Consider the following 18944-nt stretch of genomic DNA (forward strand, 5'->3'; position numbering starts at 1 on the left):
AATCAAAGTTTCCTTAAAAAAGAGGACTAAAATGTACCTTAGTTTGAAAGAGGGACTAAACCCAAAATCGTTTGATAGTTTAGGGACTAAAAACATATTTAATCATATTTTTTCGATCGGAAGATGTATGTGAGATCAAATTGGCTGGTCTAGGCTAGCCCCCATGTCTCATATGTATAAAAGAGATATGTCACTTCTATGATAGATAATATATTAAGGGAGAAAAAGAATGAGAAGTTAGAAATGCAAATACATCCAACCATATATTACAGGCTTTCATGCATCATATACATTATGTATGTAGCCATAGTATACAAGATTTTATTTTAGACCTACAAACAAGACCAAACATATTATATGTACTAATACTAATTATTCATTGGAAGATTATATTGGCTAACTTGTCCTTTGACAATAAACCTTCGCCAATACCAGTGTTTGCTCCAAATTGCATACATTGAATCCAAAGGAATTCCTTTGGTCTCGGGCAAGAACAGTATGACAAAGATGGTGATGACTGCAATCCAACTCGCGTAGAAGAGGAAAGCCCCAAACTTAAAGTGGCAAAGCATTGTCAAGAAAGTCTGAGATAGAACAAACACGGCGAAGAATTGCACTGCAACTGCTATACTTTGTCCAGTGGATCTTATCTTTAAGGGAAAAATCTCACTTGGAATTAGCCAGCAAAGAGGGCCCCAGGACCAACCAAAACCTGCAGCGTAGAAGCAAAACAACACTAGTACCAATATGGTGTTGTCCTTTGAAATGTTCTCTGTACCATGAACACCACTCGCCACTGCCAGCACAATAGCCACCGCAAGCTTCACAATTATCAAAACAATTTACTACAGACTCAGTGCAAAATATATGAAATCAATTGCAACATTTTATTCACTAAAAGCAAACAATAAATATATCTTTGAACGTAATTTATATCTAAATTTATGCAGTCACAAACAAAACCATAAATATGCGTTAAAACTTTATTAAAGAATGGAATGACGCACCATGCAGAGAAGCATTTGAAGGCCACCGGCTATGAACAAGAATCTTCTGCCAAAGCGATCGACAACCGCAGTTGAGACGAGGATGGAAGAGAGGTTGACGAGTCCGAGTATAACGGCGGAAAGCAACGCAGAGTTATTGCCTAAGCCCACAGACTGAAAGAGGTTAGGAGCATAGAAGGCCACAATGTTGATCCCCGTAAGCTGCTGAGACAGTGGAATAGCGAACGCCATAACCAACTGAGGCCGATATTGTTCCTCAAAAATGGTCCTAACACTTTCCTTTTCAATGGCTTTGGAAACCTGCGACGATTGGATGAGTTGTTGGAGTTCCGGTTCAACGTCAACGGCGGGGCCCCGAATTTTGCGAAGGGCATTTCGGGCTTCATCTATGTGGTCGCGTTCTATTAGGCTGCTGGGAGTGTCGGGGATTAGCAAGGCACTGATTGTCATGATGATTGCGGGGACCGTGGCGAGGCCCAGTGACAAGCGCCACCCCCATGGAAACCTCGCCGTTCCGTAGTTTATGAAGTTCGCCGCCACCACGCCGATTGCGATGAAGAACTGGAAGGCCGTGTTGAACGCGCCTCGCCATCTGGGTGGAGCAATTTCCGACAAGTACACTGGCGTTGCCTTTAATTTGTGAATTGCGGGCATGAAACATTGCCAAGGGATGATAAATTAGAAAAATCTAAAATAATTACTATTAAATTTTTTATTCAATGTAATTGTTTTTAGTTATTCAGAGACAAGCTTCATCTTGTTGCCACAAATATCTGATCTCATAGCTCATCTAGAATCCTGACCTTGACTTCATTAAGTTAAAGACTCCAACTATGTCTATCATTTCACAACCGAAATTAACGTTATTTCGTGAGTATAAATCATCAGAAGTTTCATACAGGGAGGACATTGTTTTACATTTTTTTAAATAATTTTAGAAACTAGTTTGTAGATAATAGAAGTGAGAGAAAAAATACAAGGTGAGTAACAATTTAAATATGTTCTTAATTTTTAAAAAGAAATTGAAAAGAAAAATACTACTCTCGATAATAATTTTAGTAGCCTATCAACCAATTTATTATTTTGAAAAAAAAAAGACAAATTTCAAGAAGCATATGCCCTAATATTTCACTCCTTAGATTTCTCTCAACTTGGTTTAATGGTTTAATGATAGTTTCTTCTTGCACCTTCATAAATCAAAAATTCTAAATTTATCTTTTATTTATTTTGAGTACCAGAAAACAAAAATTAAAAATATTTTGGAATATATAATTTGAAATACAAAATTGTAAATCATACATTTCAGTTTGTATTTCAGATTATATATTCTGAAATATATTTTATATTTTATATTTTATATTGTAAGATGCACAATCTGAAACATAAAAAATATATTTCAAAATGTAAAATTCAAAATACAAAATTTATATTTTGGACTATATATTCTGGAATACATTTGTTATTTTGTATTTAGTATAATGCACACATATTCAAAATAAAAAAGTTATAGTCTATAGTTTATTCAAAAATACACAATAAAAAGTTTTGTTTAGATTGTACAATATAATTTTAGAAAGAGTTGGGTGAGAGAAGGGAGGGAGGAGGAAGGGGCCATCACTACAGGAAAATCATTGATTACCGGCGGGCTATTAGGGACGGCCTTAGGCCTTCGGTAAACTTTGTTTACCAAAGGATTTTCCGACGATCTGTAAAGTAGTACATAATTGGAGGATTTTGGCCTTTGGTAATCGACATGGGACATTACCGAAGGAACTTAACCTTCGGTAAGTGGTTGGTGTATAAGAAATACAATTGTGCATTATGCAGGTCTGTATGTGCTTGAAAACTGTTATGCAGGTTTGTTTGTGAAATTTGGTTTCATAAGAAATACAATTGTGCATTAGATCTGCCTCCAACTTACCGAAGGCAACTACCCACGTTAGGTTATTACCGAAGGCTTACACCCTTCGGTAATTACCGAAGGCTTCCGCCCTTCGGTAATTACCGAGGGCCAAAAGCCTTCGGAAATTACCGAAGGCTAGTGAAGGTGGAGGAAGAAGAAGGTGATAAGTGTGGTAGAGTTGGTGAGACACCAACAGAGGTAGAAGAAATGAAAGAGGTATGCGCTGGTGAAAGAGAATGAAGACAAAGATTGAAGAAAAAAGTAAATGAATAGTTTCAGAAATTTAAGGAGGCCTAAGAAGAAATGTGTGAAGGTGTAGGAATGACTATTTCTTCTTGCTCCCCATAAAATCAATAAATCTCAAATTGTTTCTCGTTAAAATTATAATAAAAAGATGAGAATTACTTCTATACCAAATTCTACAATCCCAAAAATATTTCCAAAACTTGAAATATCTATTTTAAATTATATTGAAAAAGATATTTTGAAATATACATTTTAAAATATAATTTTGATTTAAAAATCTCATTATACAATTTGGAATATAATTTTTTTGGAATATAATTTTTTTAAAATACATTTCCATTTCAAATTGTGTACACTAGTGCAAATCGGAGATAAGAACACGGGTAATACGTCTCAGTTTTTAGAAAACTGAGGCATATGTAAAGGCGGTGGCATTTTTGCAATTTTGACGAACTTATACGCCTCGGTTGTGGTGAAACCGAAGCATAAAAGCAAAATTAACTCGGTTAAAAACAAAACCGAGGCCTAATCACTAGTAAAAAAACAAAACCGATGGCATTTTCGTAGTTTACGTTAGGCTTAATATTCCATTTTGTCCCCAGTTTCGCTCGAAAATGTCAAATTAGTCCATCCTTTAAAAAATGCGTCAATTACGTCCTCACTTAATAAAATTTGCATCAATGAAATCCCTTCCGTTAAATCCGTACAAACGGCGTTACTTAATAAGAGAGAAAAATAATTAACACCGTTTGTACGGATTTAACGGAAGGATTTCATTGATGCAAATTTTATTAAGTGAGGACGTAATTGACGCATTTTTTAAAGGATGGACTAATTTGACATTTTCGAACGAAACTTGGGATAAAATAGGGTATTAAGCCTTTACGTTAACTTTTTTGACCCGGTTTAAGGGGAAAAGAGGCATATAGATAATATGACCTCGGTTCAAACCCCACCCGATGCCTAACACCCCATAGAATGCCTCAGTGCACTTGGACCCGAGGCATATACCTATCTTGCCATAACCCTCTTCTCGATCGCGCTTCGCTTCGCCCTCTCATAACCCTCTCCTCTTCCAACAGCGCCCCCTGCTTCTCTTCCTCCCTAAACCCTAACGACTCCCACCTTTCGCCGTCGCGGCAATGGCGCTTCCTCCGCCTCCTCCAGATCCCTCAAAACCCCCTCATCATTCGCCCACAACTACCAGATCGCCATCGCCCTAATTCCATCGCACACAGAGGTGGCACCCTCGTCGTCGCCGCTTCGCTTCGTCCGTCACCGCTTCGCTTCATCCGTCGTCGCTGTCGTCCATTGCTTCTTCGGTTCTTCTTCTTCGCGTTGCTGCCGTCCATTTCTTCTTCGTTGTTCTTCAGTTTAGATCCGGAAAGGGTTCAGCCCTTATTTCTTGTTTAGATCTGAAAAGGGGTGTTCATCCTTCTTCCCTGTTTAGATCTGCGCACAATGGGGCGAGATTAGCATCTCACAGAGAGACCCAACTTTGGGGCAGTACCACCAGTGGTCTCGCGCAAGCCAAAGACGGAGGCGCGGCGACGGCGCGGCGAAGGTGCAAGGGCGCAGTGGTCGTTCCTTTTCTTGCGGCGGGGCGCAGTGGTCGTTCCGATTCGTCTAGGGTTCCGATTCGTCTAGGTTTTTTATTTCAATTTTTGGATTTTTGATTGGAGTTTCTGCTTGAGTTTTTGATTGGATTTTTTATTGAAGTTTCAATTTTTGGATTTTTGATTGGAGTTTTTGAGTGGCGGCAGAGCTGAGACCTCCAGGAACAGAGGAACAAAGGCTGGTGGAAAATCCTTGTTTCACTGAAAATGTGGAATTGTGTTGTTGTGTTGGTAGCTCTGAAAGTGGGAAGGTGAAATGATGCTGGTGACAGTGGAAGATGGGTGTCTGCTAATGCATAAGAACATACATCAACAACATCCTAAAGGTTAAAAAAATTAAAAAAAAAAACAAGTTATTGCCTCGGTTACGTAAAAACTGAGGCATAAATCCTATTCTTTTTAACTCAGTTCACAACCGAGGCATAAAACCTACCCCTTTTTACCTCGCCGGTATATGCCTCGGTTGTAGAACCGGTGCCTATAAGCAAAAGTAACTGGTGCAGTATCCTCTTAGTGTACTAATGGTAATCTAAAATACTTTTGAAATATATTTTAAATACATTCCAATATATATATATATATATATATATATATATATATATATATATATATATATATATATATATATATATATCGAAACGTGTTCCTGGTCTTTATTCAGAATGTATTAAAAACAATATACTACAGGATGAGAATTCTGAATATGGGTTGTTAGAATCTTTAAATTAAAGTCATTATATGATATAATTATTAAGTGATCTATTAATATTAATTTTATGACTAAGACATAATTGTCATGAAAGGTTATTGTGGAGATACTCTTAAATAATATTTTAATTTGATGAGGAATCGAATTCGAATTATTAAAATATGAAATGTGCCTTGGTAAGGTTGATTTTCATCGTAATTACTAGAAGTCTCACATCGAGTAGAGATGAGACCAATTTAGAGTATATAATTGAGTGCAAATCTCACCTTACAAGTTAATAAGATTGAGTGAGATTTAAAGTCCACTTCTTAACATGGTATTAGAACCTAGTTCGATCCAAGGACTTGAGGGTTATGAACCCAACACACCTCTACTGGTGTATCGCGACTCCTATTGACAGCGATCACATGCGCCGAGATCACATTTTCATCCTCTTTCTAGATTCATTGTTAATCTGATCAGGCCTCTTTTGTTTCTTAGGGTTTCTCTCTCTCTCTCTCTTCCAATACCCCTTATGCGACCAGTGTGTCTAACTTATCAATCTATATTGACTATGTCCTTGTGAACTTTTCCGTTGATAAGTTAGGTATAACTAAATATGTGACTTGGGCATCAAACATCAAACTTTGACTTGAAAGTTAGGAGTATCTTGATCATCTTACTCAAAAAGGGACTAATATTGCACCCAATGAATTTTCCCATTGGAAGAGAATTGATGTTGAGTTATAGTTCTCAAGAACATTATTTATTTTCTTTAAAATATTTTTTTTTGTGCCTATAACACATGTTTTAAAGTCTAAGAACAAGAAAAATTATTATACACCAATAATGCTCAACGTCTTTATGGTGTTTGTCACGATCTTTTCATTGGCAAAGCTTGTTGTTATGCGTCCTGATCATAGCACTCCTCTTGTCACGTCTCCTTCATGCCATTGTCGTGGAGCATTGAAGGTTCAACAAAGCTGCTTTGAGAAACAAGGTATGCCCATTTACTCCTTTTTGTGTCGTGCTTTAATTGATGTCTTGTGTTTGGTTGGATTGGATTTTGTTTACGGTTCTTTGTTTTTGTCGAAGGTTATTATAGGTTGTATTAAAAAATTGGGAAAAATGTGAAGAGAATATATCCCTTGTGTGGCTACTCTGAAATTGCCTACAATCATACACCTATAAGCACGGTTTCGTAGTTAATTGGAAATTTTTTTCTCACCACCCATTACTAAAAAGTTTCAAGAAACTAGTCATTTTAATTAAGTAAAAAAATAAGACCAAATTTTTATTCCTTTTACGTAAAATTTTCAAGCCCCAACTAAAATATTGTACTTCATATATCCTATTCTATATATAATTTTTTTTACCAAAACATGCATTTTAATGTAATAAGTATAGTAATAAATTGACACATACAACCTCAAGATGATTTCATTTTCATTCAGAAAAGAAAAAACTACATTTTTCGTTGGCAATGTAATTCGTTTTCATGTTATTCCTAAGAGATCTTAGTTGTCAATAATTACTGAGGATTAAGGTCATCGGTAATGTAACCCGTTTTTTTTCCTTTATTAACGATGCATCATAGCCTTCGATAATTATTAACGGTCAAGTTCTTTAGTAATTACTGACAGTCCACACTTGTTGGTAATTATCAACGGTGTACTTATTAATAGATTTTCTATCGTTGATAATTCGTTGAAAAATTAACATTATCAACATACTTTAGTACTTAGTACTTATCGACAGAAGAAATTAGTCATTAATTCAAAAACAATTATAGTGTTTGTGATAAATTTCACATAGTCTATAAATAAAATTAATTTGTTATATAAATAGGATAGCTTTCACTTTATAAATTGATGTAATAAAATTGAGTTAAAATTAAATATTTGTTATTAATACAATATAATAAACTATTTTAATGTTAAATTTATGATGTCACAAAAATATGTGATTCTTTTCAATTTTTCATTTGTATATGGAATTACACACTTAGAATGCTTATGTACATTTGTGGAATTAATCCTAATTCGAAAAAGAAAAAGGAGAATAAATGTTAATTCTAGCAAAAGCATCATTTTCCTCTAACTTTTTTTAAAAAGGCTTAATACCTCTTTTTGTCCCTCTTTATAAGGGAAATGTTCAAGTTCGTCCTACCTTTTTTAAAAAGTTCAATGTGGTCCTAAGTTGTGAAAAAAGTGTCCAATTAAATCCTTTTTGGTCACGACGTTAAATATTTAACAATCCACCTGACAGCGTGGAGTGATCTGTGCAACATGGTTGTTTACCTTCATAATGTGGCAGTGACAGTGTTTTTCATTAAAGCTGACGTGGCAGTGGAAGTGATTAAAAAATTCTGAGTTAGGGTTTGGGTATTCGAAATTGTGATTTGGGGATAAACATTTTGATCGGTTGCGTCCCATTCCAATCAAAACAACGCCACCAATGAAGATCCTTCGGGGGGACAGTGCAGGTGGGAACATAGTTCACAACATTGCCATGTGTGCTGGGACTGAACCCTTACCTTGTGATGTTAAAATATTAGGAGCTATTTTCTCCCATCCTTACTTCTGCAATTCAGAGCCAATTGGACCCGAAGCTATTACAGGGCACAAACAACGTTTGTTCTGTTTAGTTTGGGACTTTGTGTACCCTTTTGCGCCGGGTGGCATTGATAACTCCATGGTCAACCCCTTCGCTCCTGGGGCACCAAGCTTGGATGGACTTGGGTGTTCCAAGATTATTGTGTGTGTGGCTAGCGAGGATAAAATTAGGGATAGAGGGGTTTGGTACTTTGAGGGTGTGAGAAAGAGTGGGTGGCAAGGAAAACTGGAACTGTTTTAAGAGCAAGTGATGAGAACGGAGAGTGTGATTTTGCCGTCGAAGCCCCTGGTTGAAGAAGCATCAACGGAGAATCCTCCCACGGCCATTTTTGTTGGCTCTGTTTTTCCTTTCTAAACACTAAAAACAATTATATTGTTGTTAGGTGTAAGAATTACAAGAACTTGACAATTAAATGTAGTCTTAGAGTAGTGTGGGGCTTCCTTTTTCTCTCTCAAAAAGGGTAAACGCACAATTTGCTCTGCAGATTTCATCACCCAATTTGTATTTCCAGTTCTTCCAAAATGCTTATCCCCAAATCGTGATTTCGAATACCCAAACCCTAACTCAGAATTTTTTAATCACTTCCACTGCCACGTCAACTTTAATGAAAAACACTGTCACTGCCACGTTATGAAGGTAAACAACCACGTTGCACAGATCACTCCACGCTGTCAGCGGGATCGTTAAATATTTAAAGCCGTGACCAAAAAGGATTTAATTGGACATTTTTTCCACAACTTGGGACCACATTGAACTTTTTAAAAAAGGTAGGACAAACTTGAACATTTCCCTTATAAAGAGGGACAAAAAGAGGTATTAAGCCTTTTAAAAAGTAATCGAAATGAGTAGATTTTAAAAAATTTAAGCAAAAAAATCATGGTAACACGACTTTAACGCAAGCATTTTTAAATTAAAATTGTGTTTAATGATTACAATTTTACACTAGTGCAGTAAGAGGAAACGACACCGGTTATTTTCGCTCATAGGTAGCGGTTCCTGAACCGAGACATATTCAGGTGAGACAAAAAGTGGTAGACTCTTTGCTTTGGTTCCGAACCGAGTTACTTTGTCTCCCTCTACTGTCTCGGTTTGAACCTGAACCGAGGCAGTAGGATCTTTTTTTTTCTTCTTTAGCCACCTTTGTGCTTCGGTTCTAATTTGAATTCCAAATTCTAATTTCAAACCCCGAAACTGAAAAAAAAAATCAAGATTGCAAAGAAAGAAGCCCAAAAATGAATTTGAAACGAAATCCCTGTCTCACGCCCTTCTTTCAACTCTCCGTCCACCGTCCTCCGCCATTCCACTTCTTCTGCTAGACGAGTGACCAGAATGGCTATGAAAAACGTTAAAGATGAACAAGACCCGCGCTTAGAGAGAATCTCCTATGTATAATAAATGAATCACTACTTTAGAAGGAAAAACACTTTTATGTTAACTAATATTAAAATAGAAGGCCCTAATTCAACCTTTATAATAAATGCATCAATGAAAGCACATGATGAAAATTAAAATTAGTAACATATGATTTATATAAAAAGTTTACTTACTTGATTAGTGAAACCGACCCCAAAGCCAAGTAAGATTCGACCTAAGATGAGCATGAAAATATTTTCCCAAGCCAGGAATTTTGTTTCACGACATAACCACGCTGTTTCACAAACTCAGATAACAAAACTGGAACCCCAAAATTAGATGAATAGCTGAAACCCTAAGTCGCAAAAACAAGAATAGAAACCCCAAATCTGAAAATGAAAAACCTAATTCTCCAATTCTCAATTTAAGAAACCCTAAAATGCCAAATCGAAAAACAATTCACTCCGTTGCCGCCTTCCTCGCAACGCGCCACCGCCGCCTTTGTCCGTCATCGCATCCCCATTGGCACCCAACACGCGTTCTTATACGAAACAGGAAACCCCTAAAACTCAAACGAAAACAGAGGAAGAAGGAGGAGAAGGAAACTTGCGCCTCGAATCAGAACGACCAACGTCCTCGCGCAGTCGTCTCCATTGAAGAAGTCGGAGTTGGAATCTTCGAGGAAGCGCTTCGCTATCAGATGCAACCTCGCTGCACCTCGCCGCATCTCTCCACGTCTTCGCTGGCCACTCACCTCCATCATAACACTCTCGCTACTCGTCCGCGTTCATGGGAAGAAGAGAAAGGGAAGAAGCTTCAGCCTATACTACCTCGCTGCTCGTGCGCGTTCAAGGGAAAGAGGAGGATCTGGGCTTGCTCCAAAAGGAAAAAAAAAAGCTGGACCCTTAAGCCCACTTGGAATCAGAAAGAGAAGAGGATCTAGGCTTGCTCTTAACAGCCTATACTGCCTCGATTCAAAATATAACCGAGGTAATATAACCATACTCTTTCATTTTTTCAGCTTAACCGATGCCTATTATATCAGAAAATAATAAAAAATGAAAAGTATAATGGCAATTTTAAAAATATATTGAACCTATATGCCTCGATTCTGATTGTAACCGAGGCAGTATGTGTTTTTCAAAAAATTTCTCAGTTTGTCAGCTGATTTGCAGAGGAGCAGAGGGTACAATAGCAAAACTTTATGCTTCGGTTTCTGGCTTAACCGAGGTAGTAGACATCTTGCGATTCGGTTTCTTTTAAACCGAGGCATATAATTTCCCTAAAACTATGAAAATGCCACTGTGCTTTTATACGCTTCAGTTTTAGTAAAATCGAGGCGTATATAACGCGTTAAAAAGACATTATTTTTTTACTAGTGTTAGTTCAATTCATTTTAAACACAACTTTAATTCAGTTTTAATAGAAGTTTTATAACTCTAATTTAAAATATTTTTAACTAAAATTATGGCATTTTGGTGGGCCTTAAACTTTAAAATTGTTTTAAAATAAAGTCTTACTATGTTGACACTTGATCAAAGGTAAATTGTGTTACCTTCACTCATCTTACCCACTCTTAATTTTTTTTCAAATGTGTCCATTTTAATAATTTTTCAAAAGAATTATCTCACGTGTCACCACTGTACCGCTGTATAATAAATGAATCACTATTTTAGAAGGAAAAACACTTTTATGTTAACTAATATTAAAATAGAAGGCCCTAATTCAACCTTTATTATAAATGCATCAATGAAAGCACATGATGAAAATTAAAATTACTAACATATGATTTATATAAAAGTTTACTTACTTGATTAGTGAAACCGACCCCAAAGCCAAGTAAGATTCGACCTAAGATGAGCATGAAAATATTTTGAGCAGCACCATTGATGGCTCCACCGGCAAAAAAGATGCAACCACCAAAGATCATGGTGTTTCTCCGACCCAATGCGGTGGTGACACGACTGGCCAAGAGAGAGGATATTAATCCCGCCAGATGAAGGGAGGACGTAAATAGTGTAAACAGCTGATTATCATACACACAATACGCGTTTGTTTCAGCTCTAGCAGACTTTCTTAGTATCGACGGAAAGAATTCTTCAAGAAATGGTTTCATCGTGGTAACACCTCCTGAAATCACATATCACCATTTTTCTTTCAATTAAGTTCTTCCTTTGTTCCCAAATCATCACCAAAGTTTTACCCTTTTAAGAAAATAATAAAATAAATTTCATTCAATAACTAAAATTAGTTTATAAATATATTTAAATAATCTACACAATATTAAAAAAATACTCTTATTATCAATTCTATTATAAATTAAACTCGATAGAAGGGTTTGGAAAAACATAATTAAAATGCAGGCTAAACTAACAAAAATGAACACTGTGTCTCACAAAAAGACTTCCTACTGCAATTTTTAGATGGTAGCTGATGTGGGAATTCAGCATTGTTAATCAAAATATTAATTGTAAGAGTTAAACGCAAATTAATGCAATTGGTTGGTTGTAAAGTGAGAATAATTAGAACCAATGTGTCTTTTGTCAAGCATGATTTTCCTGGATACTCCTCTCTCTCAATAATTGTTTCATCCAAATTAAAGAAACATTTAATTCTTTAACTTTTAATTAACATAAACGTATTTCAATCTTTCAGTTTTTTCTCTTTATTAATTAAATTAAATTAAATTGTTATTTATAACTTTAATAAAAATAATTATTTATATAATCATCTTTTTAAACTGATTTGACCTTTATCAATATAAACTATTTTATTAATTATTTAACTATTTAGGTTTTATAATTTTTTTAATTTAATTAATTATTTATAATTAAATAATTTAATTTTGAAAAATATTTATTTTATAGTTATTTATTTTGTAAAAACCTTTTTTAATAAATTTAATAACATTCTTTTTATTATATGATACACATCCATATTAACTATATGTACTGTTTATTTTTTATTTGTTATCGGTTTCTTATTAATTAAGAGTCGTATATAACTCTTAAGGTGCCAAAATATTTTTTTTTGTAATTCATTTATTTCTCTCTACACTCATTCTGCCCCTACATTAATGATCAGAGAAAAGTTGTAATAACAAATAATTTTTTTCTTCTTTACAAAAATCCAAACCAAAAACAATTGACTTGATTAGACAGAAAAGAAAAAAAAAAGAGGCATAGCTGGTCCATATGCGTAATTACCAAACCAAATACCGCACTCTTTTTTTCATAATTTATTTTTTTTATTCTGATTATAGAATAATATACATTTATATTTATTTAATACATATTACAAAAAAAATAATTATAAAAAAATGAATTTTTTAAATTTTAACCAATTTTTTTTTCACACAGAACGGACATTAAAAATAATTATACAATTTGGAGGTAAGTCGAATTTCAAAAATGCCGTTGACTCAATAATGATGAGTAAGTGGACTCAATTTTGAGCTGGACGCACGATTTTTAATTTTGTTTTTTTAAATTAAAATTCGCTTTCTTAGTGCATGATTTGTGTGTACAGTATTCAAAAATCCCAGTGACAAGGACTTCGGTGGTGGATTTTTATTTAAAACAATAATACACATTTGGGAAAGTCACATGGGATTTGGAATAAAAGAAAATTACTCACTTGAAATTTTTTTGCAAAAGATAAATTTTATCGGATGAACTTTTAATGAACAGATAAACATATTATGCAGAAGTTACATTTTAAAATATTTGGAATAAAAAATTATAAAATAACTTGAATTTGTTTTTAATAGTTTTGTAAATAATATAAACGTGACAATGGAATTAATTAGAAATAAAACATCTCACAAAAGTCTAAAGTTAATTATTGTCAGAACCCATTTAAAACGCATTCAGAATTCGTTTTAGTGGAGTTCACGTGTCAAGAGGGAGACTCGACACTCAGATGACAGACGTCAGATATCAAGCGAAGAGGATCCGGAAATCAGATAGTGGAATGCAGGTGTCGGCAGATGAGCGGACGTTTGTTTTGAAGTGGGAAGCAAAACTGATTTTCTGAAAATTCACGTCACACTCTCTGCATGCAACCTTCTTCCTCAAACTCTGAAAATTTTCATTCCTCCTCCTCTCTAAAAACCTCTCCCTTCTCTCTACCAAATCTCACCTTTTCTCTTCTCCGATCACCGTTCAGACGCCGTAGAAGCACTTCCGGCCTCAAGAGCTTCCAGATAAACCGTTCGGTTTGTTAAGCTGAGCTGGTAAGTCCTTCTCTTCACTCTGTCATTCGTTTTCTTATACATGCAAACCTAGTTCTGGGTTCATGTGTGGATCACCATTCTCAAAATGAGTGGTTCTGATAGTGTTGGGTTGTCACTTGGTGTAGTTTGAATTGTCGAGCGTTGGCGGTAGAAGAACCTGTAGTAGTGAAATTGTATTTCTGCCTCTGGGGACGTTCGGTCATGCTCAGAGGTAAGGGAAGCTTATTAATTTAATTTGTATGATTATGTGTTGCATGAACGTTCGTTGACTTGATGATTGGATATGAAAAATGATTGTGCTATGTTATGATGCATGAAATATATGAAATTTCTATGTTTGGATGGTATGAATTATGAAATTGATTATGATATGAATGTATAAAGTTATGAAACTATATGTTAATAAATGAGTTGGAATATAAATGATTCTGGTATGAAATTTCCCCTATGAAAGGGTACGTTCGTCACTGAACGGTCATTGACCGTTCGGTACTTTTAGTAAACTTGGTTAGAATTGGATTCTTTCATTTGGGAAGAATCCTAGTTGAGGACGAGCGTCTTCGTTTCATAATGTTGTGCATGAGCGTTCGGCCAAGCATAATTAATTCTTGGTATTCGTTTATAAAATTAAGTATATCTATATATATATATATATATATATATATATATGTATTTGTATATTTTTGGTTATTCTTAAACACTACTCCAAATGGTATATTATTATATTTATCAAATCTTCTATTATAAGTTCAGTAGTGCTCAGTCTTATACCAAGCGCTCGTACTGAGTAGTGTTCGGTCTTAAACCAAGCGCTCGTACTCGTTTCTTTTATAATCTATCTTGAGGAAAATAGCGTTCGTCCAACTTCAATAGAGTTCTCTTTCTACCGTGTTCGGTCATTGACTGACATTCGATTTTCTTGATGTTAAACTCAAATAAGCTAAGTATTCATAAACTATCAGTTTCTTCATGTGACTTCTTCTAAGTATTATTCGTTGTATGTTTTGAAATGTTTGTATCCATTGGTTCCGGCTTAGAGTCTTAGTACTTGGCATGGTCTTTTCGGTATTCGGTTGAAGCTTTCAAGAGTCAGTTCATTTAATTGGCTCACTTTGTAATTAACGTTCGTTCCATTCGTTCTTGTGAATATATAGTTGTACTCGGTTTCTTTCTCAACCCGACAGTAACTCTCTCGGTCTTAATCTATTCTGGAACTGAAGACCTCTCTGTCTCGTTCCAAGTGTTCGTTCTCGTTCTGAGTGAGGATTGAACGTTCGGTATCTGGTGTCCTTAAAAATCTTTGAACAAAGATGAAATTGAAATGATTGATAATGAAAGATGAAATTGAGATGATAGATAATGAAAGATGAAATTAAGATGATTGATAGTGAAAGATGAAGAAAATATGATATGGATGAAACGTTTTGGATTATGGACGAGCGTTCCGGGGAGGAATGACTCGGGTGGCAGTTGTTGAGGGTATCCCAGTTACTACATCACCCAGGTGCACGAACGTATGTAACTACACAGATTTCATGCAGTCCGGACAGTCAGTCTAGTATTAGGCTTTGAATGAAACGTATGGTGAATTATCTTGTTTGTTTGATTGTGTGAAATGTATGTTCATACATGAATTAAATTACATAAGCTTACCTATTTCCTGTCTTGTCATGTATTCCCGTTCGTTCGTCTTTGTCATTGCGATGATCACCCTGTGGGTGGGAGCAGAAGGAGAAGAGTTGCTGGAAGAACCATTGGAAGAGGCGCGGGAGAAAGATAACTTAGTAGAGGTAGAAGTGAAGACCGAGCAGTAGAACCGTCCGGTCAATAGTAGTCTGATAGTAAGGTGATCGTTCGCTCACCTTTCCCCTTTGCTTTTGTTTTGATCGTTCGATATAGGCTTTTGTTCGGTCAGAATACTTATGGCGTTCGGTTTTTATTTTCTAGTATTTCTGTAAGGTCCTTCGGCCTTAGCCGTACGTTCTATCTTTTGTAAGAACTGAGCTGTAATATTATTATATGTGATCATTCTATTATATGGTTTTACACTATATTTTTGGGATAAACACAACTATTAATTTTAAAATGTTATAACCTATATAATTATATTAATTTTATAACAAACTATATAATTATTTTCTAAACTATATATTATATTAATTTTAATATAAACTATATAATTATTTATTAAACTAATCAACATTATGTTGAATTATTTTAAAATTGTTTTGACCCACATAGTATAATAAACAATTTCTACCTACATAGTAAAATATTTTATCATAAAAATATACGAGGTAGCCGAGACTTAGTATTCCTTGAAATAAAGAATAGTTATTCTAGCATAATAAAATAATTTATATTCTAATATAAACTGTTTCTATTACTTAAATTATGTGCAAAGAAAAAAAAATAGAAAATAAAAGTCGTGTTCATACGCCAGAATTTCAAAACAAAATTTCCTAAATGGAAATCGCTATGAGTACGTTTTTAGTGCTAAATTAATTAAATTGGACATCATTTTCTGAATTCAAACTTTAGTTTTAATTATTACACAATACATCCAGAACACCAATTCTATTTTAAGAAAAGAAATTCAAATAACTAGTAAGTAAAACTTTTTACTTTAAAATTGAAATTCAAAATCGTTTTCATTGATTATGATATCTGAATGATAAAGTTGTGTGAATTGAACACGACTTATCCCAGACTGTGTAATTTCTTTTAAACATCTCGGTTCTGATAATTTGTGTAAAAAAATACACTAATTAGGTAAAAATAAACCAGGTCACAAAGCATTATAACCTAGTTTGTTACTCTTGTTATCATTCCGAGACAAAATACGTATGCTCATCATGAAAATAAATTATAATACATATACTGTGTTCGATGGATTGTTTATAGAGAGAAACTAATTGAAAGTGAAAGGTGAAAAAAATTAGAAATTAATAGTAAAAGTATTTTATGAAAGTACCTGTGATTCCGATGTCGTATCCGAAAATTAGGCCACTAGATGCAGCAACGATGCAAGTGATGAGAACGGAGAGTGTAATTTTGCCGTCGAAGCCTCTGGTTGAAGAAGTATCAAGAGAGAATCCTCCCACGGCCATTTTTTGTGGCTCTGTTTTTCTTTCTAAACACTGAAAACAACTATATTGTTGTTAGGTGTAAGAATTAAATGTGGTCTTAAATAGAGTAGTGTGGGGCTTTCTTTTTCTCTCTCAAAGGGTAAACGCACACTGGCACGCTTTACAACAACATTTACCGGATGATAAACCGTCAAAATGTGATGGGTAGATAATCTATTCTGAATTTACGACTAATATTATTTATACAATCAGTTGTTCTATTATTTATTGAAATATTACTTCTTAATTCAAATAATCATTTTTCAATCTTTAAATAGTATTATGATGTTTCAATCTCTAATTCAATTTCCATAAGGTGGGTAGAATATTACTCATTAAATGTTGATAGGATCCTAAACTTAATTTATAACATGAATAGGCTTAAATATGCATTTATAAATTATTCTTCAATCTTAATTATATATAATTTAGAAAGGAGTTATGGTCATATTTTAGAATGTTGTTATGTTTGTATATGATATCATAATAGTTATAACTATTGTTAATTTTTTGTATCAATCATCTTTTATATATATATATATATATATATATATATATATATATATATATATATATATATATATATATATATATATATATTTTGAATTCCTTCTGTTTTTAATTGCAATCAACTTTCAATAACGACTCCTTAAATATAGTTGAAAGTAGATTTATACAGATAGTCCATATTTTTTTTAACTTTTTTCAAATAAGCCTCTCGTTTATTTTTTATTTTAATTAAATTCTTATTTATAAAAAATTAAAACAATTAGGTCTTTGTCGTTAATTCAACATTAATACCATTAAAGATGGTGTCATGTGTCATGATTTTATTGAATTTTTTAAATATTTTGTTAATTATATTTAATTTTTATTTTTATTTTTAAATAAAAATTGTCACGTGTTAAGTTGACATTGTGTCACGTGACAATGGCAGTTTGACGTGACGCTAATAGTGTCACGTGTCATTATTAAACCACGTGTCATTTCATTAGTTTCAATTTGGTTCCTCTACTATTATTTTCTCTCAATTTGATCATTCTATTTTTATTTTGTCTTCATTTACTCTTAATTGTTTTTTAAAATTAAACACTTTTGTTTCTCTTCAAATTCAAACAAAATTTAATTTGTATATAAATCTCTACAAATATTTTTCTTATAAATAATATTTTTAATAATATTAAGTTTATTTATATTTATATTTAGTTAATTATATAAATGTTAATTATATTCTTTAAAAATACTTATAAAAGTTAAAAAAAATAATGAACAAATTAATGAAATTGAATTTTATTTTCTTAAAATAAAAAATTAGAGAAAATTTTGTGAAAATTATAGATAATGTGGAAGATAAGAAGAAACTACCTTTAATTACTATTTTCATGAAAATTTTCTCTAATTTTTTTTTTAAAAAAAGTGAAATTTCACAACATGAAATTTCATTTTCACATCAACACTTATTAGATCATAATTTATTAGAGTTAAAAGAAATGATGAACAAATTAATAACATGGTATTTTATTTTCTTAAAATAAAAATTGGAGAAATTTTTGTGAAAATTCCAATTAATGTATAATATCATGAAAAAAGAAACTACCTTTAATTATTGTTTCCACCAAAATTTTCTTCAATTTTTTATTTAGAAAAATGAAATGTCATATCAATGACATGAAATTTCATTTTTACATTAATAATTTGTTTACCAAACCACATCATTTGAAAAATCTACACCAACGTGTCATGTCATTAAGAACATAATTAATGTTTATATAATTAGCTAAATATAAATATAAATTAACTTAATATTTTTAAAAATATTTAATAAAAATATTTGTAAAGATTTATATACAAATTAAATTTTGTTTGAATTTGGAGATGAAAAAAATTGTATAATTTAAAAAAAAATTAGGACTAAGTTGAAACAAAATAAAAATACAGGGACCAAATTGAGACTAATGCAAAGACACGTAGTTTGACAATGACACATGACATTATTAGTGTCACGTCATAGTGTCATTGTCACATAACACAATGTCAACTTGACGTGACAACTATTTTTTTATTTTTAAAAAAATAATATTTAAAATAAAAATAATTAAAAAAAATATTTAAAAAATTCAAGAAAACTATAAACTGACACATGACACCCCTTT

At 33.2% G+C, this 18944-nt stretch overlaps 1 protein-coding gene across 1 annotated transcript; it reads right to left on the bottom strand.

Moving 5' to 3' along the window:
* Positions 1 to 237: 237 nt before the first annotated feature.
* On the bottom strand, positions 238 to 16808 carry LOC124845460 (sugar transport protein 5-like). The gene is made up of 4 exons (XM_088102901.1): positions 16638 to 16808; positions 11240 to 11559; positions 1008 to 1637; positions 238 to 821 (listed from the first exon to the last, which is right to left on the bottom strand). The coding sequence occupies exons 1-4, from the start codon at positions 16771 to 16773 to the stop codon at positions 369 to 371; spliced, it is 1539 nt and encodes a 512-aa protein (XP_087959027.1). The 5' UTR covers positions 16774 to 16808; the 3' UTR covers positions 238 to 368.
* Between the last annotated feature and the right edge of the window lie 2136 nt (positions 16809 to 18944).

Source organism: Vigna umbellata, chromosome 1 (genome assembly GCF_029865625.1).
Source record: "Vigna umbellata cultivar VRB3 chromosome 1, Vumbellata_1.0, whole genome shotgun sequence".
Lineage (NCBI taxonomy): Eukaryota > Viridiplantae > Streptophyta > Magnoliopsida > Fabales > Fabaceae > Vigna > Vigna umbellata.